This window comes from Amblyomma mixtum, chromosome 8, assembly GCF_055824585.1.
Source record: "Amblyomma mixtum isolate Tamu chromosome 8, ASM5582458v1, whole genome shotgun sequence".
Taxonomy (NCBI): domain Eukaryota; kingdom Metazoa; phylum Arthropoda; class Arachnida; order Ixodida; family Ixodidae; genus Amblyomma; species Amblyomma mixtum.
Genome location: NC_143019.1, coordinates 108,799,441 through 108,826,335, shown reverse-complemented (window position 1 = coordinate 108,826,335; position 26,895 = coordinate 108,799,441). Strand labels below are relative to the sequence as shown.

Sequence of the window (26,895 nt, the reverse complement as noted above, 5' to 3'; positions counted from 1 at the left end):
AGCTGCCGGCCTTTGTTTAGGTCTTATGGAATACTAGAAATAAGTAAACTGCACACATACAAACTATGTCTGGAAATATTACGCCAGTACAAACTAGACAAAATAACCTTCGAAACCACCTATCACACTAAACTTAGCACATACGAACTTCGGAAACAATGTATGGAAACACCTCGTGTACGCACAAATTACGGTTTTCAGAGGCTAGGATGGCAAATTCCTGACTTAATTAATCAATACCCTATTATTCTGGATACAGTACGCAGCACTCCCTCTATACGTAAATACAAAATGTTAATTAAAGCAATGCTCATAAATGAACCTTAAAGGTGAAAACTGAACGTATACCTATCACTAGTGTATGTTTTGTAAATACTGCTATGGTCGAATTGTGTTTTGAAGTATGCTGTTTGTTTTTCCGCCGAAAGCCTGTGTTTTGTAAGGATGTCTTATGTATTGTGTAAAAATATATTGAATGTGTGTTCTATTATGTAATGCTCTTTCTTGGTTTTTGTAGCCTGTGGTGCCGCCTGTCATCCGGGTGGCGTGGCCTCGTCAGGCAAAGTATGCCTTTTGCCACGTCACCCTGGACAACCTTTTCGTTGTCTTAAATAAATTCTGAATGAATGAATGAATAAATTGCGCTAAGAATCGCGCGTCGTTTGCGCTTTTTCATTAAACGTCTGCTCCCGGGGACTAACCAACCGTTGCACCCTTTCCAAAGGGACCAACAGTTACATGCTTTGCAGTTAGTCCCGAAAACGAATGCCATTGGCAGGTCAGTTAGTCTCCAAGAAGACTAACCTCTCGCCCCCTGTTAGCCCCATTTTCCTAAGAGTCTAAAAACAATGTTCAATTGTTTCAGGCACATTGCACAAGCGACAGTTTACAGAAGACAAAAATGTTTTTCCTATCGAGCCACATGTTGACAGGTAGAATTTCGGTGTGTAATTTACAGGAAATGTTTTGGTGCAAGGAGAAATTTGCATTTTACGCACTCGCTTTAAAACATCATGACCCATGGCCCCAAAGCAGACAGAACGGTACAGTGAGGGCGGGAAGAGCGTCGATATCTGGTGTATTTGGCTGTTCGGTTCCTTCTTGTTCGTTTCTTTCGTGAGTTCCTTTTTGGAGAGCAGAGGAAATGTTTGACAAGGATTTAATTGTAAGCTCTTCTCTCCACCCATATGCCGTTCTATGTATATTACTGTACTGGGACGTGTACTAAAACGTTACGTAAAATGGGAGCTTTAAGATACACACGGACACACCGGTTAACATACCGGTTAAAACATGCGTAGAGAAAAAGGGTATGTTTGTGTATGCGGTTAATTCTCGCCTTTGTGATGCTCCTGAAACGATTGAGCATTGATTCATTGATTGTAAAGATGCAATGCTCTTCAGAAGCATCGTGCAACGGACCTTGAAAAACCACTTAATTTGATGGCACATTCAGTGCGATATCTCACTGTACTGTGATTCTTTGATGAACCCTTTGATATGTCGTTCTAATTACTTTGAACAGCCTGTGAAAAACATGCATGATGGACCGACATTGAGAGCGTGTTGTTTTTGGTAAAGGCCATTTCAGTAGAATGATTGTGCACCTAAAGGAATTATATGCCCGGACCGAGTTTGAACCCCAATGGCGCTCATTCTGAGTGCTGTGTTTTTCATTGCCCTTTTTGTAGGTCTTTGTTGCTTACATGTGTCGTATTACAATGTATTAGCTATGTAGTACGTGCTCTGCATTGACGCTTTTATCGTGCTTCGTTGCTTAGGCGTGTTGATGGCCTCTGTTTCTGTAATGTTTGTAGGTAACTCATGTACGCAAAATATCATATTATTGTAATAAACAACATGTTGAAAAAAAAGTGTCAATAGCCTAGTTCTCTCGGGCAGCGCTCTGCGAAGGTGATTTATTCGCGCCGCCGCTGATTCGACTCCCAATAGTAGATGTTGATATGATTGATTTTTTAACCTACCCTGGCGTCACTGTTGCTTGCAACGGCACAAAATCCAGAGATGTCAAGATTCTTGGCCGATGTTGGTGAGTGCATGACTGCTTTCCCGCTAACAGAACGAACCCTTGATCGGCGCGATAGTCAGTATTTTTTCTATTCTGACGTGAAAAAGTAGCATTTTTGTTTTTATTGCCTTCCCCCGGCCACCGTGATTGCGGAGCCTACCACGTAAGAGCTCTGTGGGCAGCAGAGAAATACGACCACTTCGGCCACTTCTCTGGGCTGCGCTGTGCGTCCCAGTGGTATCTGCGAGCATGCGGCGCGTCGCATTTCTTCGGGCATGCCGAGAACGGGAGGCGTGTCCGTCAGCCCTGGCAGCACGGCGTTGCAGCGGATGCCCCGCGGTGCCAGCTCGGCGGCCATGCTTCGCGTGAAGGAGATGACGGCGGCCTTGCATGCACCGTACACGGAGAGTCGTGGCGAGGCGCCGTTGGCAGCGCGACTGGCGACGTTCACGATGACGCCGTCGGTGACGCCGGCATCGAGCATGGCACGCGCAGCAGCTCGGCTCACGAGGAACGTGCCCTGCATGGAAGAAGGAAATATGGATCGATGCTTTCTTACCGATTAGAATGCAGTCCAAAGCTCGTCCACAGCAGAACGAGGGCTTCTCCCATGGACATTCTTTTAGCGCTGTCCTGAGTTAACTGTAACTACCGCATCCTCGACACTTCCTAATATCATCCGCTAGCCTGACTCTTCGCCGCCACCACGTTTGGCTTATCTTCAAATGCAGTTTTTAAGTAGCGACTGCTCCGGTGAAGCGGTGGCCGCAGGTTCAAACCCCGGACCAGGATTTTTTTTTTAACCGCAAAGTTTCTGAGAAAGCTGTACGTATACCTTTGCTTTGTGGCCATAAGGCTGTGATTGGGAGGATGCGAATGAGTAATTGCTCCCGTATTACGAATCAGCTCCAACTGGAGGATTCCGCTAAAATATTGGAGCAATGTGAATAGTAAAGAACTTCCAGTAGATATCAGAAGATGCTGGGTTTTACTCAAAGAGGCCAGCCGTGGGATATTCCAGTGGATTTTGCTCGCCTGCTAATTACGATAATGGGAGCAAAAAGCTGCCCTTGTAGACTCACCTTGAAATTCACCCCCACCGTTTTGTCGAAGATGTCCTCACTGATATCGACAGAGGTCGGCATTTTCGGGTCAGCGAACCCGGCGCAGTTAACAACGATGCTTGCGGCCACTTGGCTGAAACCCTTGACAGCATCGAAGAGCCGCTCCACCGAAGCTGCATCACTGACGTCCACTTGCACTGCCAGGTGGCTGGGACAACCCTGTGTGACTGTAGGCAAGTTGCAGAGATTTAGCCGTTGGGGATGCGAATCAGACAATCTGTATTAGTCTGAATTATCATACCAGAACAGTGATTTCTCTAATGATCTCTATATAGTCATGAGAATTATTATAAAGTGTGGTTAAGTGCAAGCATATAATGACAAGGCTTAATTATGACTTTGCAACCTTGGTAATTTTTTTGCAGTGTTCTAAGTATGGGCATAAAATATATCTTTGTATGGAATTGTCTTTTATACTTCTGGTTTTGTTTCATGTACTTTGCTAATTCACTAAATATAATTTTTTAAAGATGTGTATATTTTGTGGTATTTACTTTTTCTTATTTCTGTAACTGTCGTTTTAACAATTTATTTTCAGGATGATGATATTGTTGAAAAGTTATGGAAAACTGATCCGTGACCATACAGTGGTAAGAGATGTGCATTGGGAGTGCAGAGGAGGCCGGCAGTGAGTCAGGCGTTACTTTTTTTTTGCCTTTTTGTGTGGCCCCTTTGCAAACAATGCTGGCCAAATAAAATACTTTGCTTTTGACATTGACTTACTGTAGTAGCAGCAGTTTGATTGAGTGCATCAAAAATTTAGGGCCACACTTGTGCGAGTGGGCGCAGCGAAAGCGCTGCAAGCAAGGCGCTCAAAATGCTACGTCTTTTCCTGGTGCAGGTCCTGCTGCTGGCAAGTACGCATGCACCTTCGTAGACTATCGCCAAGCTTCATCAAGCCACAACAGAAGAATTGGTCATCAAAGATAGCACATCGGGCAGCACCGTCGCCGTGGGGACGCCACAGGTGCGTGAATATCGGACGCTGTCGACCGTGACGTCACCGACCCTTGGCCCTATAAATTCGGCACCGCACCCGTCCGTCTTCAGTGGGCGCGGCGAAAGCGCTGCAAGCAAGGTGCTCAAAATGCTACGTCTTTTCCTGGTACAGGTAAGTTATGTTCGCACCATATGATCTGACGATCGGTTTCTTGTTCTCTTGTCATGCCCACGCACATGTCTAAACTGTGCCTATAGCTGCTATTGCTCATGTATGCTGCTTATTTGTGGAGATATAGAGATGAATCCAGGCCAGTTGATGAAATGTTTCAGACACTCATTGAGGGGCAGAAAGACATTAGGCTTCGTTTAGAGGCTACAGAAAGGGCACTGGGCAACTTTGGTGATCGCTTAAATAACACAGAGGCAAGCGTAAAAGAGCTGCGGATGAGAACAGATAAAATTGAAAACATAAGCACAGCTTTGAATGGTGTGCAGGACGCACTTGCACGGCATCAAGCTAGGCTTGAAGTTTTAGAAGATAGAAGTCGGAGGTCAAATTTGATTGTTTTTGGCGTACAGGAAGATCCTATTGAATCAGAGTCGGATTTGCGCAGGAAAGTTATCGATGATGTTTTTTCCGCTAAATTGGGAGTGCAGTGTTCATCTGTAACTCGAATTCATAGAATGGGGAAAAGTTCTTGTAATCGCCCTGTCATAATGTACTTTCAGGACTACAGGGAAAAGCAATGTGTCTAAACTAAAAGGAGAAAACATTATAATCGATAATGACTACTGCGCAGAAACGTTGTGCAAACGCAAGCATCTTAGGCAAAGTGCAAAACTTGAAAAAAAGGCTGGAGGTGAGGTTTCCTGATTTATGACAAGTTGAAGGTTGATGGGCGGTACTATGAATGAGATACTGTTCTAAACTCTAGGAGATTGATAGAACGCAACACCACATCTTTATCTGAAAGTTAATGGCCAGATACGTCCGATGTGTGGTTAGTTTCTCTCAATGCAAGAAGCGTTGTAAACAAAACAGAAAAACTGGAAGAATGTTTGCTCTCTTTGGATCCGCACGTGTGCTCATAACTGAAACCTGGCTACACGAGCAAATCAGTGACGATGACATCGTCCCACCAGGTTATTGGTTATATCGGCGAGACCGAGGATCTAGAGGGGGTGGTATTGCTGTTGTTAAATCCTGTGTCGATGTTGACGTCGAAAGCCAGATTGCTGAGCATGAAAGCCTTTTTTTGAAAATCAAAGTGAAGGAAACAACGTTTCATTTGTGTGCAGTTTATCGTGCTCCAGATGCTGCTGAAAGCTTCTTGAGTAAATTGTATGGTCGATTGTTGTTACGAAACAAGAATGTGATTGTAACGGGTGACTTTAATTTGCCTTTATTAAATTGGAACAATCTGTCTTTTGGATTATCGCATGCGAGCGATATTATCCTTAATGTTATGCTTGCTTTTGGTCTTGATCAAATAATTACTTAATGTAGTCGAGAAACATCAGTTCTTGACCTGCTGTTCATTAGCGAAAGATTTAGAGAAGGAACGGTTACAATTGAACCCGGTATATCTGATCATAAGTTATTTTTTTTTCCTGGAATCTTGAAAAATAAAAAACACACGCGCTTGATATTGCTACAGTTAAGGAATTTAGTCGAGCTGACGATGTGGCGATTATTGGCTATATTGAAGAAAATCTTGTGATTACATGTGATGTGGAAAGCTCTTGACAACGGTTCACTAATGTGCTTAGGCATTGCATTAAAGATTACGTTCCAGACAGAAAAACATTTAGAAAGCGGAATCATCCGTGGATTACTCGTGAAATTATACACATTAAGCGTAGACTTAAGAGATGTAAAAAGCATGGGACGTCAACGCCGCTGTTTAAGGCATCAAACATGACCTGTTATCAGAAGTGAGCTGCCCCAGGACTAAATATTTTTCGCACACTTTAGCAGAATTGCTAAAGTCTGATCCGCAGAAATTTTGGCGGCACTTGAGTAAACCCAAAGATGCACTTAACAAAATAAAAGTTAGCGACACGTTTATCACGGACGCTGTCGAAATAGCTGAGAAATTTAATCAGTATTTCTACGAGGTGTTTTCAGAATTAAATGAATATGAAATAAAAGCAGCGGCTGCACCAGAGGAGGGCACTGAAGTGACTCGTGAGGGTGTCCTGGCGATGCTCTTGAAACTGGACACTAAAAAATCCGCTGGACCCGATGGTCTTCCGAATGTATTTTTGAGGCGATACGCAGAACAATTGTGAGGCTGCCTCACAGACATCTTTAAACTATCATTAGCATGCGGAAAACTTCCTTCAGATTGGAAAATAGCACGTGTGGTTCCTGTATATAAAAAAGGTGATCGATTGTCAGTTTCAAATCATGTTGGAGCATACTGTAGCCGGCTACCTGCGAAAGTTCCTGAGTGATCATAATCTTCTGTCTGATTGTCAGCATGGGTTTAGGCAGGGGTTATCCACAGTTACTCAGACTGTTCTGGCTGTGCACGACTTTGCGCGGGTGCTTGATATGTCCGGGCAAACGGACGTGGTTTTTTTTATTTCAGCAAGGCCTTTGATAAGGTGCCAGATTTCAAACTTCTCTATAAGATGGAATGTATGGGTGTGCCTTTTTTATCATTCAGTGGATTCAAGCTTATCTTACAGACAGACGACAATATGTGGAAATTAATAAAACCGCTTCTAGTGTTGTTAGTGTTCATTCAGGAGTTCCCCAGGGAAGTGTGCTTGGGCCATTGTTGTTTTTAATATATGTCAATGATTTAGTTGCGGTTGTACCTGAAGATGTTTCTGTTAAGTTATTCGCAGACGACTGTGTTGTGTTTAAACAAATTTCATCCGAACATGACCACAGCTGTGTACAAAAAGCAGTTTTTGCCATTGAAGAATGGTGTCTTAAATAGGCTATGGAACTTAATACTGAAAAACAATTGTCTTACGTATAACTAGAAAAAAGTCTCCCAGTTTGCCGCCTTACCTTATTCGCGGTAATAGGATTTTGGAAGTTGAGAAATATAAATATTTAGGTGTAACACTCGACAGTAAGTTAAAATGGTCGTCACACATTACTAATATTTCTACATGCGAAAGCTTTGGGTTTTACGAAGAAAGCTAAAAACTGCCCCAGCGCACATGAAAAAATTGGCTTACGAAACTTGTGTTTGGTCTTTATTGAATATGCTTCAGTCGTGTGGGACCCGTACACGAAAAAGGACATAATGGTCCTTGAAAAAGTCAATAAGAAAGCGGTTAGGTTTACATATAGAAAATACAAAAGGGAAGACTCTCCCTCGCAGTTAATGATGTCAAATAACATTCCTACACTAGAAATCCGCCGAAAGATTAATAGATTGGTATTCTTCTTTAATAGTTTAACAGGTAAAAATAAACTGAAGCTTCCGGAGTGCATTAAGCGTCCTCTAGTGAGAAGGACTCGGAACGTTCATGAACATTCACTTACTCCCCTTTTCGCCAAAACTAATAGTTTAAATACAGTTTTTTTCCCTAGAACAGTGCAAGATTGGAATTCGTTACCGGAACCTGTTTTTTCCTCTCAAAATTTTTCTGATGCGTTAAATCGTCTACTTACCTGCTAATATTGCTTATATGTATGTTTTGTATCCGTGTGCTGCTAATACTGTATAAGTTTATTCTTTTGGCATCTGTGCGCTGCTAACATTGTATAAGTTTATTCTTTCGGTTTTATTCTTTTGGTATCCGTGTGCTGCTAATATTGAATAATTTTATTCTTTTGGTTATGTAACAATGCAAGTTCACTCCTGCTTGGACGAAGCAGTGGCCTGCAGTATTCTGAAATAAATAAATAAATGAAATAAATAGTTGGAGGCGAAATTGCTTCGATTTACCAGATCGTTCAAGGAGATATATGCTTGTCGACATTGCACATATATGAGTTCGACTTTCGTTGGTTACTCAATGAATTATATACGCATTAAGAGAACGGCCCAAGATACGACGGGAACAGCACGAGTTATAGCCTGCAAAGGCGTCGCCCCCGCAATTACAAACGCCTGCCTGTTTTCTCTAATCTGAGTAGAAGTGTATAGACATACTCTCAGAACGCTTTTTTGGATTCCTGTTTGTTTTTAAAATTCTAATTCGTTTAAGCAAATCGATTCACTTACAGAACTTAAGAAATATTCAAGGCATTAGTTCTGCTTTCAAGACGTTTAAAGATGTCCCCTTACTGACACCATACATCATATTAAGTGGAACAACCTTTAAGGAACTGAAATCTAAACAGAAATTAGCAGTCGGTGCGTTTTTATTTTTATAAAATCTTAGTTGTTTCAAAGACTGCCAAATATAAATCACTGACAAGTGTATGTGCAAGCATAGAGCCACAAATCAAAGCCCGTTGAGAAGGGGTCCTCCAAAAGCGCAATGAAATTTACGAAGAAAGGGTTCGCAACCATGCGAATAACTCAAAGCCCCTGTCACTCGAGACGCGCATCGATGGAATTTCAAAGCACCCTCCAAGTACATTTGTCCGCTAAAAGCTTCATATTATGCGTACTGGAACAATACAAAAACATGCAGGTCAAAGGGATGGATTTACTGGACAGATTTGCGCTGCTGCAAATGGAGGTCCCCCGAATTTGAAAGCCTTTACAAGAAAAGGGGACCTGTAAACCAGGAGAGAAGGCGCCCACTGACTACGTTAGGGAAGCATTTTTTAGTGGTGTACTAAAGAAACAATATGAAATAACTAAATCATAAGATCATACTATGAAGGGCTCATAATTTTAAAATCTATATATATAGTTATATAAAAATGTTATATAAAAAGTTATATAGAAATGCATTTTATTCATCGCTTTTTGCGTGCAGTTGTCCTTGTGCTTTTGCTTGTAAGAAGGAGAAAGGATCCACCAGCTGCCGCCATGCTGATTTTTTTCCTTGGCGGCGTGCACGTTATTATATGAAAATAAAAATTGGTATATATTCATGAAAAATTTCAAAACAAAAGTGTCTATGGTTACGAGTTGTAATGCCGGGCGGGATGGAATTTACTCATCTTAACTGCACGGAAAATGAAAGTGGAGATAAGAAACTCCTCACCGCAAGTGATCCAAGATTTCTGAGCATCATCATCTACTCTACCTGAAATATTATAAATGCAAGGCACTGCCAGAAAAACAGGGGACTGTGGAAGGGCACAGTACGTTTTTCTACTCTTCCATCATCCTGTATTTTTCCCGTGCCTATGATAGTATTGCCATGTCCGCTCGTCTGCAACCATATTATGCCCAGGCCAAATTATGACCATATTGCCACGCGCCTAACGCGCCGCGCGGCCTCCGCGCTGAGTCGAAGACGACGACGAAGCGGCGGTGGGCTCTCGTGGCGCGCTGTTCTGTTCTGTGTCGTGGAAGCTGGCTCCATAATTAAAAGAAGGCTCCCGGTCTTGGGTTCTTCTCGACGTCTACCTTCACGGCTCCTCTGGTCGTGACACTGGTGGAGGTGCGGCCGATGCTCCCTACTACTGAGGACGTCTCGACGCGTCCGCCTCTTGTGACCACCCCTGTCCATCGTGCCAGCCGGAGGATCCGCGGCCTGTCCCCCGAGGCCCTTCCTATTGCAAGCGCGCCTTCAACTACCACTCCACTCATGGCGACGCCACTGCCCGCCCTGCCTACGACTGTCCCTGCAGCCAGCCCCACCTATCTCACCCTTCAGACTCCACGCACGCCTAAGCCCTTTCACGGCGACCTGTTTGAAGATGCCGAAGACTGTTTGGCTCACTACGAACGGGTCGCGACCTTTAACTGCTGGGACGACGCTACAAAGCTGCGTAACGTTTACTTCAGCCTTGAAGACTCTGCACGAACGTGGTTCGAAAACCATGAGACTACTTTCTCTACGTGGCCGGACTTTCGACGCCAGCTCCTGAGTACGTACGCCAACAGCGACCGCAGGGAGTGCGCAGAGCGTGCACTGTCCTCTCGAATTCAGCTTCCCAATGCGGGGGTTGCCATGTACGTCGAGGATGTCAAGCGTCTCTGCCATCGCGCCGATCCGGCCATGCCTGAAGAAAAAAAGCTGCGGCACCTGATGCGCGGCGTAAAAGACCAGCTCTTTTCCGGCCTCGTGCGGAACCCGCCCAACACCGTCGCGGAATTCCTGGCCGACGCCGTGCACATGGAGAAATTGCTGCAGCAAAGATCCCATCAGTACGACCGGCAACTGCGCCAAACGTCGACTCTATCAACGTTGGACCGGTTCGACCATGATCCCAGGACGAATCCTGACTCCCTTCGCGAACTCATCCGTTCCGTGGTCCGCGAGGAGCTGCAGCACCTTCAAGCCACCTTTGCCCCTCGCGTCGATTCCGTCACCAGCGTCATCCGCGAGGAAGTCCGACAGGCACTCAGGGCACAAGACGCTGCAGCTGTGCCGGCGCCGCAACGGACCCCATACGATCCCGCGCCGTACACGACTCCTGTCCAGCCAGTCACGTACGCGGACGTCGTGCGCCGCGCGGCCCCATCTCCTGGGCCTTCGCCTTACACCGCACCATTGGTCGCGGTGCACTCTGCCCAGCCGACTGCTTACTGGGCGGATCGGCGCCAGGCACCGCGGAAGACTGACCTCTGGCGCACTCCGGATCAACGCCCGCTCTGCTACCACTGTGGTGAGGCCGGCCATCTCTACCGGCGGTGCCCCTATCGCGAAATGGGACTACGCGGTTTTTCTGTCGACAGCCCCCGTCCACGCCCTGGAGAGCGCCCTCAAGACATCGCCGAGTATGTCACCCGCCAGCGTAGTTCACCATCTCCTCCGCGCCGCGAGTCGCGATCGCCCTCTCCACGCCGGTCTTCGCCCTCTGGGTCCCGTTTCGCCTCAGGACAGCGTGGTTCCTCGAGCCCTCGTCGGGAAAACTAGCTCCGGCGGCCTTTGGAGGCGAGGCCGCCGAACGCCGTTCCGACGCAAAGCTTCCACCGCCGCAGCAACTGAATCGCCCCGACGTCACACGCCGCACCGCTGCACAGTTTTCCCCGACGTGCCTTTCGTATCGCCGCGATGCCGCAACCCCAATCGCCGACCCGCTTCCGCCGCCGCACCGACCCAATCGCCCCGACGCCGAACGCCGCATCGCCGAAAAGTTTCCCCCAACGCGCCGCTTGAATCGCTCCGACAGCGCAACCCCAGTCGCCGACCAGGTTCCGCCGCCGCACCCACTGAATCCTCCACAACAGCCATCGACGGGCCGTGCTGAAGGCAGGGTCTCTTTGGATATCCCTGTTCTCGTCGACACAAAGGAGGTCAGCGCGTTGGTTGATACGGGCGCAGATTACTCTATCCTTAGCGGACGGCTTGCGACGGCCCTGAAAAAAGTGACGACACCCTGGGACGGTCCCGACATACGCACGGCAGGCGGACATCTTGTCGCACCACTCGGCATGTGTGCGGCCCGGGTTACGGTTCGAGGCTGCACATTCGTTGCCACGTTTCTCGTTCTCCGCGAATGTTCTCGCGATGTCATCCTTGGCATCGACTTTCTTCGCGAGCACGGTGTGATCATAGACCTCCCGAACCGCTTGGTGACGTTTTCTACCGCAATGGCCACAGAAGAACCTGCGCACCAGGGTTCTCGGTCCGCCCTGCGAGTCGCCGACGATAACGTTACGGTGCCACCACGTGCCAGCATTCTCACGAGAGTTACCTGCGACGAGCCACATAGGGGACTCCGGGTTGTCGAGCCTAATGTCTCCCTCGTACTCACTAAGGGGGTTACGGTGGCACGGGGCCTTGGATCCTTTCATGACGGTTGTACAGAGGTCCTTGTCACCAACTTCTGCAATGAACATCGGCATCTGTTCCGTGGCACAGCCATCGCTTACGTCGACCATGTTCAGGAAGTGGCCGAATGCTTTGCTTGTGCGGAGGACACACCTGGAGCTGACGCCGAAGCGGTCACCAGCGTAGACATAAATCCTGGCCTTCCACCCACTGAAAAGAGGCAACTCCAGGACCTCTTGCGGGAGTTTGGTGCGTGTTTCACGTCGTCGTCCAAAGTGCGCTAAACGTCGATAGTTAAACACCGCATTATCACGCATGAAGGAGCCCGACCCATCCATCAGCAGCCCTATCGTGTGTCCCCTCGTGAGCGAGATGCTATTTAAACACAGGTCGAAGAGATGCTCACAGACGGCGTCATCCAACCGTCAAGCAGTCCGTGGTCGTCTCCTGTCGTCCTCGTGAAAAAGAAAGACGGGACACTACGGTTCTGCGTCGACTACAGGAAGCTGAACAGTGTGACCAAGAAAGACGTGTACCCGCTCCTGCGTATCGACGACTCCCTCGACCGACTTCGTCAAGCCAAGTACTTCTCTTCGGTCGACCTCAGAAGTGGTTATTGGCAGATAGAAGTTGATGAGAGGGACCGTGAGAAAACCGCCTTCATTACACCGGACGGGCTGTATGAATTTCGCGTCCTCCCATTCGGGCTCTGCTGTGCTCCTGCCACGTTCCAAAGAATGATGGACACCGTTCTCACCGGTTTGAAGTGGCAGACCTGTCTTGTTTATCTTGACGATGTCATCATTTTTTCCGCAACGTTCACGGAACATCTGCACCGCCTCAGGACCGTCCTCAAAGCCGTTCGATCCGCCAACCTCTCCCTCAAACCAGAAAAATGCCACTTTGGGTTCACCGAATTGAAGTTCCTCGGGCACGTCATTAGTGCTGACGGAATCCGCGCTGACCCAGAGAAGCTTGCTGCCGTTGCTGCCTTTCCGGTCCCCTCCCACAAAAAAGCAGTCCGACGTTTTCTGGGCCTGTGCTCCTATTATCGCCGCTTCATTAGAAACTTCGCCCAGCTCGCCAGCCCTCTGACTCTGCTAACCCGTGATGACACGTCATTTTCCTGGGGCAACGAACAACAGACTGCCTTCGACGAGTTACGACGCCTACTCCAATCACCGCCCATCCTGGCACATTTCGACGAAGATGCCGATACGGAGGTGCACACGGATGCGAGCAACGTCGGTCTTGGCGCCGTTCTAGTTCAGCGGCAAAACGGTGTCGACAGAGTAATTGCCTACGCCAGCCGCGCACTGTCGCGTGCTGAGTTGAACTACTCTACCACGGAAAAAGAATGTTTAGCGGTAGTCTGGGCCGCCGCCAAGTTCCGCCCATACCTCTATGGCAGACCGTTTCGTATCGTCACCGACCACCACTCGCTGTGCTGGCTGAAAAATTTAAAGGACCCTTGCGGCCGCCTAGCACGTTGGGCATTACGCCCGCAGGAATTCGATTTCACCGTCACCTACAAGTCAGGCCGGAAACACACCGACGCTGATACCTTGTCACGCGCTCCCGTCGAACCTCCTCCGCAAGACACCACCGACGATGATAGCTTCCTTGGAGCGGTCAGCACATCTGAGCTCGTTTCCAGACTGCGTGCCGACGCCGAGCTCCGTCTGCTCATCGAACATCTCGAAGGTGGGTGCCCTGAAATACCACGAAACCTAGCCTTACCTGCTCGTCATACCGTCTGATCTGCGGGATGAAGTCCTCCTTGCCTGCCATGATGAACCGACTTCCGGCCACCTTGGAGTTACCCGCACCTTATCCCGAATCCGGCAGAACTATTATTGGCCCAACCTTACTTCAAGTGTCAAGCATTATGTCCGTACATGCCGGCAATGCCAGCGGCGAAAAAAACCCGCGCTCAAGCCTCCTGGACTGCTTCAGTGCATCGAGCCGCCACAAATACCATTCGACAAAGTCGGTATGGACCTTCTGGGGCCATTTTCTCTGTCGTCTTTCGGCCACAAGTGGATCGTAGTCGCCACAGACTACTTGACCCGCTACGCTGAAACGAAGGCCCTTGCGCGAGGTACTGCCGCCGAAGTTGCCCACTTCTTTATGCACGACATCGTGCTTAGACACGGCGCCCCATCGGCCATCATTACTGACCGAGGCAAGGCGTTTACAGCCCGAATCCTACGTGACATCTTAGCGCTTAGCCATACTGCTCATCGACCAACAACAGCGTATCATCCCAGTGAAGTTCGCGGTGCTGTAGTTTGTTCGCCGCATCCGGTCGCGTAGTGGAATGCCCATTATGTGCTTTTCTTGGGCCCTCCGCACAACCGCACAGAAAGGGGTCAGTGAACCCAGCGGGAGAAGGGAGGCGCCGAATGGCGGGGGATTACAGGAGACTTCAAACTCCCCTTATGGACGGAGTCGTTAGGCGGCATCCTGTGTGCACGTGTGTACGGCGAGGCTGACCCGCGTCACAGTGCGTGGCTCTTTGTACCATGTCTGCAGCGGCATGCTTTGACCTATTGTCACGCTAGCTGCAGGCATGAGGAGCGACGATGGGAAAGAGATGGATTGAAGTGGCTTCCCTCGAACTTGGGGCAACCGGACGTTGGGAAAGCGAGTGTTCGCGAAGCTCGCAGCGGGAAAGCATAATTATCTGAAATCGGGATGGTGGAAAGTGTGCATATGTGTACAGTGTCGCGATGAGTTACCTTCTTTCCCCAATCATTCATTGGTTGTGTTATTCTTTCCCCAATTGCTGATTGGTGGTATTTTCCTTTCCCCAATAAGTTATTGGGTGGATGTTTGTATAGTACTTGATTGGTTATTCTCCCACCGAGGGCGGGGACATGGGATTTAAAACCCGCTGCTTCGCCAGGACCGAGGGCTGGTTTCGTCACCTAGAACTGCGAGCCAGTCAAGTGTAAATATGTTTTCTCCTTGCTTGTATCCTCCTTTGTACTTTTAATTGTTATAAAAGTTTAACCTCTCCAGAAGTGTCCTCTTGCAATGTGATTGAGCAAAACGAATCTGCAAGACGTCAAGAATCCTACAACAATCATCATTAACTAAATTTCCCTCTACGAGATCAAGAGGCGGAATCCAACTATCCCCAAACCAATGGTCTAACGGAACGGCTCAACAAAACATTGGCGGGCATGATCTCGATGTACGTCGACGCTAAACACAAAACCTGGGATGAGGTTTTGCCGTACGTCACCTTCGCATATAATACCGCGACGCAGGAAACCACCCAGTTCACCCCGTTCCGTCTCGTGTATGGCAGAGAGGTCCGATGATGCTAGACGCCATGCTGCCGTACGGCGACGCAGAGCTTCCCCCTGAAGCTGGCCACTTCGTGGAGCAAGCAAAGCAGGCCCGTCAGCTGGCCCGCTTGCACATCAAGGACCAGCAATCCGCCGATGCCCGACACTATAACCTTCGGCACAGGGACGTGCACTACGAGCCGGGCGACCACGTGTGGGTGTGGACACCAGTGTGCCGCAAGGGATTGTGCGAAAAGCTTTTAAATAGGTATTTTGGCCCGTACAGAGTCCTGCGCCGCCTGAACAGCGTCAACTACGAAGTTGTCCCCCATGGAACTGTGGTCGCCGGCCCTCATCGTCAACGGCCTGAAATCGTGCATGTAGTGCGCTTAAAACCGTACTTTTCGCGTGACTGAGCGCTGTGTTCACGCTGTTTCGTACCTTTTTCCCTTACCCCACGTGTGATCTTGACTCTCCCTGCATGTCATCTAGCGCGCACTGTATAATTCACCTCACCCCCAGTCTTTTTTTTTTTCGTTCCTCCTCCCCTCACTGTACATACCCCATTCCACATCGAGACGATGTTTGCTTTCGCGGGGGGGAATAATGCCACGCGCCTAACGCGCCGCGCGGCCTCCACGCTGAGTCGAAGGCGACGGCGAAGCGGCGGTGGACTCTCGTGGCGCGCTGTTCTGTTCTGTGTCGTGGAAGCTGGCTCCATAATTAAAAGAAGGCTCCCGGTCTTGGGTTCTTCTCGACGTCTACCTTCACGGCTCCTCTGGTCGTGACAATATTATGCTCAGGCCAAATGACCTAGAATTGAATTGTTCCAGTCGCGAAAGCTCAAGACTAGATCTCATAGTGATTACGGTAAGGGCTCAACTCTAGCCAGAAAGGATAACATTTCATCCATTTCAAATACGGTCACTAGGTTAGTGTGACTACGGTCCCAAATTGATGACACGTATTTTAGCATCTACCTCAAGTGTCGGCTCATAAGGGTTCCCGGGTATCGCTTATGGCGACGCCTTAACTCCGCCTTTCACCCGTGCGACCTTTCTTGCTTAAGCGCTCCATATCTTCAACACTCACTTTATGCTGTTTGCATTAATACTGTACTGGTTTGTATGAATGCCAACGCTCCGAACACCAAAAGTGGCTTGTTTGTTTTTCTAGTTATTTGAGCGAGATGTGATCAGAGCGCTTTGGAACGATGAAGATTGTACACGTCAGGCTCCTCGTTGTTCGATATGGCGGCAGACGTCTCCGCCGGGTTACGTCCAACGCTCACTCGGGTGTCATATTACGGCAGCCGAGAAGGACGACCACTCATTCCTACGGCGATCGCATGTAATTGACTGGAATGTTGCAGATATGGCCGTGCATAAGCAAGCAACCACAACTGCCTTGTTGTCGGCAAAATGCGCTGCGCTCGTTCTAGAGTATAGGGGAAGTTTCAATATGCAGGTGAAAACAAAGCCGAAATTTTTGCCAAAGCCTGTTAGTACTCAACAAAAACATTGTTTTAGGTTTGATTCTGCCAGATGACACTGGGTCAAAGAGTGCGTAGCCGACCTTACTTTGAACACCTAGAAATCTGTATAACCCGGAAAAACGCGTTTTTTTTTTACTAGGAGACTAGTTTTAGCAGCACGGGATTGTGAAGATAGGTAACCGGTGGCACCAGCAATAGTAAAGCTGGATGACACAACGGCCAGTATCATAAAGATTATAGAAACGACTTGGTCTTGTCTCCATGCAACCACTGCGGTGGTTTTATACGCCTGCATGCGAAGGCTCTACGGCCGCCGAGTCAAAAGACGTATATCAACCGCCTACCCTAATTGAACGAATGTGGGAAGCGCTGCTATAGGGGGTCACAAAACATCTTAACCACGTGCTTCGGAGCGTTTGTGGTTAATCGCCACTTTGGCGATGAGGTAGAGCCCACAGTGTTCAGAAGTCATGCACCGGGAGTGGTACTTTTTACCTTGCGGAAAAAATTGCTTCAATTGAAATTTTTACTTGTGCAACTGTCAAAATATTTTCAATTATAGCAGCACAGCGTATAATAAAACTCGAGTGTGAAGATGCCTGTAAAATAGGAATGGTGCTCATGGCTGCGGTATAGAGTAACAATCGTGGTATGGGCCTCTTTGCTAACTTCTTCAGACGAAGAAAAAAGAACACAGCAGGATCTCTTCACACCCGAAAGCCTACGTCTTTCCGCTTTGCTTCTTTCCCGCCCCACGTCCTAAAGAGACAAAACTGGGGGAAAAAATAGTATATGTTGCGCTTTCCGACACTCTGCTTCCAAAAAGATGAAGAAATATCAAGCTGCAAAAAGGTGGTTTGAAATCTTCCACAGCACTGAAATGGGCTGCACTGCACGCTGTTCCCCGAAGCTGTGTTTGTTTGATCCTTGGAAATCATATCATATTCCTTCAAATAAGAAAAAAGTACAACAGCTTCCTTTTGGATTATCGCCTCAGTGATGGAAAACATTCTTTTGTATTCTCACATGGGGCTCGTATCCTACCATTTTATAGCAGAAGTCTGAAATAAGTTTTTCGGTGTTGTCTTGCTTAACTTTTTCGAATAGGGATATCTGAATAAATATTTCTTCATTTCTTTCCCCAGTCTTGACCTTTATAGTAAATGACCAGCTAGTAATTTAGGCTTCGCCGTTAGAAGCTTTTTGAATACTCGGACTGCTTTTTATAATACTCAGAAATATGCGATAGAGGTGCTAACCGGCATTTCTCTTCATTACAGCATAGTCAATTCTAGATGGCAGTTTTCTGTTTATTTTTCTCCCACTGCACTCAGCCTGACAACGGAGTTTTCCAGAGAGTTTTTATTGCCCTTAAAATCACTGCCTTCCATTCTTTATGTTTCAGTTGCTGACATATAAAGTGCGCGGAAGTGTGAGCCTTTCGAGGCTATATATAACATTAATGTTTCAGACGTCACCGAGCTTTGTTGAACTAAACTGTGCTATAGCGGATTACAAATACACATTGCTGCTGTACATTTATATTCATGAGTACTTCTCTGCTAGGTTACAGCAGGCTATTGAAGTGAAAGAAATAGAAAGCTATCACAGTTTCTCCGAAGTAATTTACCTTTTTTTTCTTTCCTGCACAGTGTGTGAAGTAAATCAATACGGTTTCCTATTCACTCATCAGTTACGGCAACAAACGCTGTGTACTGCCACTTATATTTTTTCGCTTACTTAATACTCTGCTGTCTGCGGAAATAGCGCGTCATAACCTCCATTAAACTAGGAAGATCGCTACGAATTGTAAAGATATAACTTCGCGGCTCTTACTTACTCATCGACAAGCGCCCAGAAGTATAAAAATCCCAATCTGGCATGATGCCCTGTGGTACCCATATAGTGCTTTCTAGGTCTTAAGGGCCTGCTAATGCTTCTAGTACCCTGCTAATGCAAACAGCTTTAGTTCTTGTTTAACCAGAGCAATATGCGTTGAAATACTGTAGCAACATTGCTCTACAGCCCCCTCTACGAACGAGTTTAAGTAATTGCGGCCATATATCCGTGAACTGAGGAAATGGCAGTAACGGAATGGGTCTGCCGGTCTATTGGATGGTAATGTCTCCCTCATTGCCCGTATAACAATAGTAACACTGCATTTTCATGTGAGGCAGAACTAAGCGTGAGGACACTTGCGATTGGAGGATGCTGAGATAAATATCACTATAACAGATTTTTGCAAATGCTTGTACATCAAAGAACACGTCAGCTTTTACCTTTCTCGGCATAGAGCTTAATTCATGATCCTCAGCCTGATTGCGACCACTGCAGGATAAAGACTTTGCCTATATCTTTCCAATTAACCCTGCCTTGTTTCAGTGGTGGCCACCCTATTCGTGCAAACTTCTTAACATCTGCCCGCCTAACTTTCTGCCGCCCTCTGCTAAGGGTTCCTGTTTTTTGAATACAGTCTGTTAACCTTAATTAAAATAAGTATCTTACCTTTCAATTATATGCCCTGGCAAACCTCATCTCTTATTCGACCAGTACGACATCAACCTTCTTCTGTTCCCTGATCCACTTTGCCCTATTCGTGTCTCTTAACGTTACCCCTATCAGTCTACTTCCCATACCTCACTGTGTGGTGCTGGTACTCAGTTTAAACTGAATTTGTTTTGTTAGCCTCCACGTTTCTATAGGTGAACTGGCATAAGCCAGCTGAGCCTGACAATAAAATGCGTCTTCTCCATGCGACATTCAATTTGAACATTCGGGAAATATGAGACTTGGAACCGTATTGCAGACTGTGCACAAAAGGAAGCATCCAAATGCTGAAATGTTAAAAAGCGATTTGTGACCTTGTATGCAATCTGTGGAATAAGGAGATCCACGTGGCCTGTACAAGTGACTATGCATTGAACTTGGAGCTGCGCAATGTGCTCCGTGAATGCTGCCGACAAACGTTAAACACAAAGAGAGTTGAAATGCTTCGCTGCAATTAAGCTCAGCTACTGCTTAATGTGAGCATTTAACGAACATCCATCGATTGATCTTTGCTTAATGAGCTACGAAATCTCACGCATACTCCTGTTAGCTGAAACATAATTGCAAAATAGCCTCATTTTTTAATGCCTTCAAGTTAAGACAAGCAAGAAACAAATGTTCACATTCGTGCAAGCCAGCTCTTTTTAGGAATCGCACGGACTCCTTCGGCTGCTGTGTACAGAACAATAGACTTGCTCATTGCATGTTCAAAACTTCTGGCAGAATGGCTGCACAGCTTGGCGGCGTGTGTTTTACCAATTCGCACCATAACCTGCTGTTTCAACACGTTAAACACCTGCATGGAGCGATCCGCACTTTCAAAGCCTTCATAACAGTTACTTTTCAGCTTTCTAGATCTAGCTTACCTGCTTCTGTCGATTTGTAGTGCGAGACAGCGCGAAAATGGGGAATTACATCTCTTGGTCATTAAGCAAGGGAATTCATATAGTGGCAAGTTGACAAACATAATGGCTTGCACTGGCTGTGCATCATTTTCTGTACACAACGTCCTCGAAGATCTTTTGGGGAGTGGGCTACGCACAGTCGCGATTACTTTACTTCAGAGGAAGACATAATCTTCTTGGCGCTCTTTCGCCACTTTTTTATATTAGCGGACCATCGCAGTGCCTGAGTTTATTTTTTATCTCGTTTTGTTCAGCAACTAATGTACCAAACTCACCACTCCTTTCTGTAGTGCCTGCGGGCCATGAAATTAGGCAAAATAAATCAATAAATAAGAAAAGCACGTCTAATAAAACACTCGGTGCACTATGTATTCTTATTGGAAGATTTTATAATAACTATTCAGTTGACGATAATATTTACGTTGTCTCGAAATTTATTAAAGAACCCCAGGTGGTCTAAATTTCCGGAGCCCTTCACTACGGCGTCTCTCATAGCCTTAGTCGCTTTGGGACGTTAAACCCCATAAACCAAACCAAACCAAACATCTTGAGATCCCTCGGCCGTTTTTTCGGCCATACCGTCTGCTTAAAGTAATGTATATTCTGAAACTGTACAGTTTCGTTCACTCAAGACGGAGTATGTTCTACGGGTTTGTCTATTATTGCCCTTTTTTACGGAGAATGTTTGCATAACGTATTAGAAATAATATTCAACGTATTCATAAGGCGGGATATATGAATTCCCAACGACATCCAAATCAAAGAAGCGAGCGCTCGTGGTAGTGCATCGTCTGTTACCTGGCAAAGATGATGCTACAGCTGTAATCGTTTCCAGTCGGCGTCCGGCAACCACGACGCGGGCTCCCTTTTCTGCGAGCAGCTGACAGACAGCGCCACCTATTCCCCCTCCGCCGCCGGCCACGACAGCCAGGCGGCCGGACAAGACTTGTGCATCAGTGGCCATTGGTGAGCTGGGTCTATAAAATAAAGGATATTATGCAGGGTCATTATACCATACAGACTTATGATACAATTCCTGCCTAATACTGCCTCAGGTGGTTCACGAATCGGTAAAAAATTACGTTTCATGCGCATGAAATCCATCCTAAATTTTTCTCCCAAGGATGTTTTGCGGCAGTAGAAGTAAAGTACTGACTTCCGGAAATGAAGGCGAAAGCGACCTGCTTTGTCGTAGACACCTATGACACCAGCGACAACGCATCGAGAACCCTCTGGCAAAACGCCTGAAATAGGGAATAAATCCGAAACAAGGTGCATGTACTTGTTTCCTGCTATTGGTGAGTTTTTTCGTCTGCTTTCTACAGCAATTATGAGTGTGTGTCAGGACAACCACAGCCGCCTTGTGATGGTAAATTCAATATTGTTGTTCCTCACAGCTGCAGCCTTAAACTAGCTCGCTCCCCTACCCTTACAGATACTAGTAGGTTTTGCTTAAATATACTTAAATTCTCGTCCGCTTTCACAGAGCACTGATTTAGAGCACAAGCCCAATGAGTGCTCACATGGTTAGCTTTAATAACTACTTCGCTGCTTCCAGGGTTTTCCCAAGTCTGCCTACGGGGTAAGAGACCATCCATAATGTTTTCTTTCCTGGTGAAATGAGCTGACTTCGTGGGTAGATTTTTCCTGCATATTGGCGCGAGTCTTTATATTGATTGTTTATTCGCACTTTAAAGCTGCCGGCAAGCGGATTTATCGTTTGCTTGTGATGCAAGACGCGACCAGATTTATCTCGATTGATTGCAGCAAGGCGGAGCTGACTCTACGTTTTTCCAGAACGCTGTGGCAAGTTTATCTATCAGCCTTAAAGCTGTCAGCTTTAAATTGAGCGCTGATGAGAGCAGGAATCATTCTGTTCGTCGACCGCCGAGCAGGCTTGTTCGTACATCACCGCCGAGTCATTCAGTAGTTTGTGAGCGCAAGTGAGCCCAAATAAAGGGTTTTGCTCAGACGCCATTTTGACTGTCTTCCTGCTCTTCGGACTGCCGTCACCACTGCGTGGTGATATGAACATACAAGTTGTTAAAATGTAATTTAATTTGAACGAATCGAATGTAGTTGTTGATATTTAAACCAGAAATATCGAAGTTTTTTTCAACATTTGGGTTCCACCTAACCTCCATACTGACCGGTTACACCCAGATGCTCTCTCCGCAAAGAGAATGAACAGGCAACTAAACCTCTTTAAGACAGTCATGCCAACATTTACAAACACGGTCACGAGAAATGGTTGGCGCAGGCGACCATGTACTTGAACAGTACACTCGTTCGCTTGCCACATAGCGCTAAACAGACACGGACACAGGGGGACGACAGATAACTTACAACTTAAGTTTATTGCGAGACAACAGGCAATATAAAGTATTTCTTAACAGAGAAGAGGAAATAAAAATCTTTGAAATAAGGAAGCACTCAAACAGCGTTATCGTCGAACACCATTTACGGATTAGCAGACATGAAAAGCATTTCCTTGTCAGATAAAAACACTGAGGCAGCACTGACACACGTATCTTCTTTTTGCGAATGCATATTGAACGCCTCTATAATTTCTCTAGTAAGCTGATCTTTGTGGCAAACAATGACAACAGAGCTTTTGAAATCCGGATAACAGCCAGGGCACTTTGTTTTTCCATCTTTTTCTTTTGCGTTGATGTGGCCAGTAAGGTGCCCTTTGACAGCATTCCTGACATGATTGTTGTGTTCTCGCAACCTATCATTGAGGCATCTGCCTGCCTGGCCTATGTACTTCCGGCCGCCTTTCAACGGAATAGAATAGACTGCATTCTTTCCGCATGTGACATACTGGTCCTTATGCTTCCTTTTACATTTTATGGCTTTTTTTAAGACGAGGGTTCACGCGATTACACAGGTTTGATAAGTTGTCGGAAGCGGAGAACACCAACTGTGCTTTTGCACGGCTTATTATCCTGAGAACTTTGTTGAAAGTGCTGTTTATCTGCGGGAATGTTACCAGGCGCAGCGTGACCCACCCCAGTGGGTAACACTACTAGATGATCTAGTGAAACTTAAGAAATTTTTACTTCACCCGTATCAGCTCAAGTGTAGCTGAAGTGGTCTTATTATTTTCATGTCAATCTCGAAAATAAAGAAAAAAAAAGAGGTTGTGGAAAAGGGTGTGGCAGTATGGAATAACCGGCACTTTTTGTTTGTTCCTGTTTTCATTCTTTGGAATTGGCTCGCTAGGTTCAGACCAGGTTCCTCCTTTATCAATTGCGCTTTTTATCAGTGAAATTAGCGTGTGAAGGAATGATTTCTGTTCCCATATCCTTAATATGTCAATTCAGCAAAAAAATAAAAAATATGAAGTGCCTGTGCTGTGCTCTAAGCAGCAAACGAAGCAAGAATTTTAAGCCAGTTTTGATTCCCCACTGAACATTCTTTCGCTCTTGCGCAACCGCGTGCTTTTAAAAACGAGAGTCAGAAGCGCCAGCCCTTTAAAATTTCAGGGACGCTAAAATGTCGCTTTATTACCCTCGCAGAATAACGCTTCACAATTACACAACACAATGTTCTCGTCTGCACAAAAATGGCCCTTGCGAAAAGAAAGATGGCATTTACTCAGCTGTTATCACTGCATAGATGGACTATACTTTCACGACAACAGGGCTGGCTTCGTATGAGACTGTCCTGTTTGGCGAGGTAATTGAGGGTTCGAAGCTGGAAAGCGAGGTTATCATTTCAGCAGTGGCGATATTCAGATAAAGACCTGCGATGAAAATGTGCTTCACAGACAAGAATTCCAGGCTCTCGAAATCAATATCATACCCTCAAGAAGAACGTGCCGCATATACAACTTTATGGGCGTGAAGAGTATTAAATGTAATATTAACTTGCGTCGTTAATATAATCTGATAATAGATATTCCAAGACACCTGGAGACCATTTCGAACATTCTCAAATCGTAGCACTTCGAATTTGGCAGCGAGGTGCTGGAAGTGGCTAGGGCATACTTCCACTTAGGGCAGGTAGTGTCCGCTGGTCTAGATAATGAGAAGGAAAAACTAGAAGAATAAGAAATGGACGGAGCGCATATGGCAGGTTATCTCAGATCATGAATGGCAGTTTACCAATATCCCTCAGGTGAAAAGTATACAACAGCTGTACCATACCGGTACTCACCTACGGGGTATAAAAGACGAGCCTAACAAAAAGGGTTCACCTTAACTTAAGGGCAACGCAGCGAGCTATGGAAAGGAAAAATATAGGCGTAACGTTAAGAGACCGGAAGCGGGCAGAGTAGGTGAGGTAACACACCCCTCTTAATGAAATTCTAGTCGAAATTAAGAGGAAGAAATGGGCTTGGGCAGGTCGTGTAATGCGAAGGCAAGATAAACGCTGGTTCTTAAGGGTAACGAAGTGGATTAAAGGCAAACGTAGCAGGGCGCGGCAGAAAGTTAGGTAAGTGGATCAGATTAAGAATTTTGCAGGGATACGGTGGCTGCAACTGGCAAAGGACAGGGTTAATTGGAGAGACATGGGAGAGGCCTTTGCCTTGGAGTGGGCGTAGTCAGGCTGATGATGATGATGATGGCGATGAGAATCGGAGTGACTGCTCTCATAATATTGAGGCACCATTAATCTCACCAATTTGGGCCCAGTGGGGAATAGTTGGCACACTTGGTCTAACTAGTGCCTGTTATTGCCGCTCCACGCCTGAAACTTCAGCAGAGGAAGATTAACAAGTGCGATCGTAGCTAAAACGTGTGCACATATGAAATGCGTCCAGTTTGCTCTTTCTCTCTGGCGTCAGTTTTTCACTGAGAAGGAAAATTTAAAATCGATAGAACGAATTAGCAGTTTTAAATGTGCTATCTTCAGAAACACGCCAGTTCTTGAAAGTCTGCCCATAAGCGCACAAACAGTTCTCTCTCCTTCGCAGGACCAATCAGGCCGGTGGTTTTCAACCCAAACCGCTCGCCATCGGATATCTGGCATGAATCCTAAGCCGAGGGCGTGCACTTGATGCCGTGAAGAGTGACCTTAATTTCAATACGTCGTTGGTGCCGTCAACCCCTCTATTACACTTCCACGAAGGCACGTAGACGCTGATACACAGCTGCCACAACCAATCGGGTATGCTGCTGGCTATCGTATATATTGTTGCGGGAAAGAATATATTTACAGATATTTACAAATAGACAAGAACAGCTGCGAGCGGCACCACCGAGAACACAGTCCGAACTTCGTTGTCGTCTTCTACTCTGCGCACTCGTGCCATCGCTGTCGTCGTCGTCTAACCGCATCAGGACCCCCGGCTGCTGAAACGCCGTCTCGGCGTTAGGGCGGCGACGTATGAGCGTCGTGGTAAGGTTTAAGGCGACAGACGTGGACGATGTCGTTGGTGGCGCCAGATGACGAGGGCGAGGTTTCAAGGGGAGCAATTTCATAGTTAACGTCGGTAACACGGCGCACGACACGGTAAGGGCCACGGTAGTGCGAAAGGAGCTTCTCGGATAGACCGACGCTGCGAGAGGGCGTCCAGAGAAGGACGAGTGATCCTGGGGGATATTCGACGGCCTGGTGACGGCGGTCGTAGGCTGACTTCTGGGAAACTTGAGAGGCTTGGAGCCTACTACGTGCTATTTGGCGCGCCAGCGTGGCCTGGGAGATGGCGTCCCGAGCGTAAGCAGTGGTGGGGGCTGAAGAAGGCGGCATGAGTGTGTCCAAAGGCAAGGTGGGATGCCTACCAAACAAAAGGTAGAAAGGAGAATAGCCTGTTCTGTCATGAAGGGAAGAGTTATATGCAAATGTCACATAAGGCAAGGCTGCGTCCCAATCTCGGTGGTCTGGCGATACATACATGGCTAACATGTCGGTGAGCGTGCGGTTGAACCTTTCCGTAAGCCCATTGGTTTGTGGGTGGTAAGCTGTCGCGAGCTGGTGCTGTGTGTCACACGAACGAAGAATGTCGTGAACTACTCTGGATAGAAAATAACGACCGCGGTCGGTGAGTAGTTGACGAGGGGCGCCGTGGTGAAGGATGACGTCTTGCAGAAGAAAATCGGCAACATCGGTAGCGCAGCTGGACGGCAAAGCACGCGTGATGGCGTACCGAGTCGTATAATCAGTTGCGACAGCGATCCACTTGTTGCCGGAGAGGGACGTCGGAAAAGGGCCAAGAAGGTCGAGGCCAACACGGTGAAAAGGTTCAGGAGGTATGTCGATGGGTTGCAGAAGACCGGCAGGCAGAGTGGAGGGCCTTTTCCGACGTTGACACAGGTCGCAAGCGGCCACGTAACGCTTGACGGAACGATAGAGACCAGGCCAAAAGAAGCGATGCCGCACCCGAGCGTACGTGCGGGACACGCCAAGGTGACCGGCTGTCGGCAGATCGTGCAGTTCTGCAAGGACAGAAGAGCGTAGACGTTGGGGTATCACGAGCAGGAGCGGAGGGCCATCGGAGCGTAGGTTTCGGCGATACAAAATGCCGTTCTGGAGCACATAAAGGTTCAGAGACGGAGATCGGCTTGCAGAACGGATGCCATCAAAGATAGGTCGTAAAGATGAGTCGTGACGCTGTTCGTTGGCAATATCAGCAAGATCGGAGATAGCTAAGAGGCAGGGCAGGGTCTCAGCGTCCTCTAGGTCAGGTGGTTCCACAGGGTATCGGGATAAGCAGTCAGCGTCCTGGTGATGGCGCCCTGACTTGTACACGACGGAGTATGAGTATTCTTGGAGGCGCAATGCCCAGCGACCAAGGCGA

General features: G+C 47.1%; 1 protein-coding gene across 3 annotated transcripts in view; it reads right to left on the bottom strand.

Moving 5' to 3' along the window:
* Window positions 1–2,150: 2,150 nt before the first annotated feature.
* Window positions 2,151–26,895, bottom strand: part of LOC149333850 ((3R)-3-hydroxyacyl-CoA dehydrogenase-like) — a 60,678-nt gene continuing 35,933 nt past the window's right edge. For 2 of the 3 annotated variants that reach the window (XM_089558817.1, XM_089558818.1), the window contains exons 2-4: window positions 20,949–21,127; window positions 3,112–3,320; window positions 2,151–2,549 (exon numbers count right to left, since the gene is read on the bottom strand). In XM_089558817.1, coding sequence (XP_089414943.1) covers window positions 2,151–2,549; window positions 3,112–3,320; window positions 20,949–21,114 — 774 coding nt within the window. In that variant the 5' untranslated portion in view covers window positions 21,115–21,127. Of the gene's footprint in view, window positions 2,550–3,111; window positions 3,321–20,948; window positions 21,128–21,232; window positions 21,300–26,895 lie in introns of those variants that run through there. The other variant, XM_089558816.1, reaches the window with a different exon arrangement.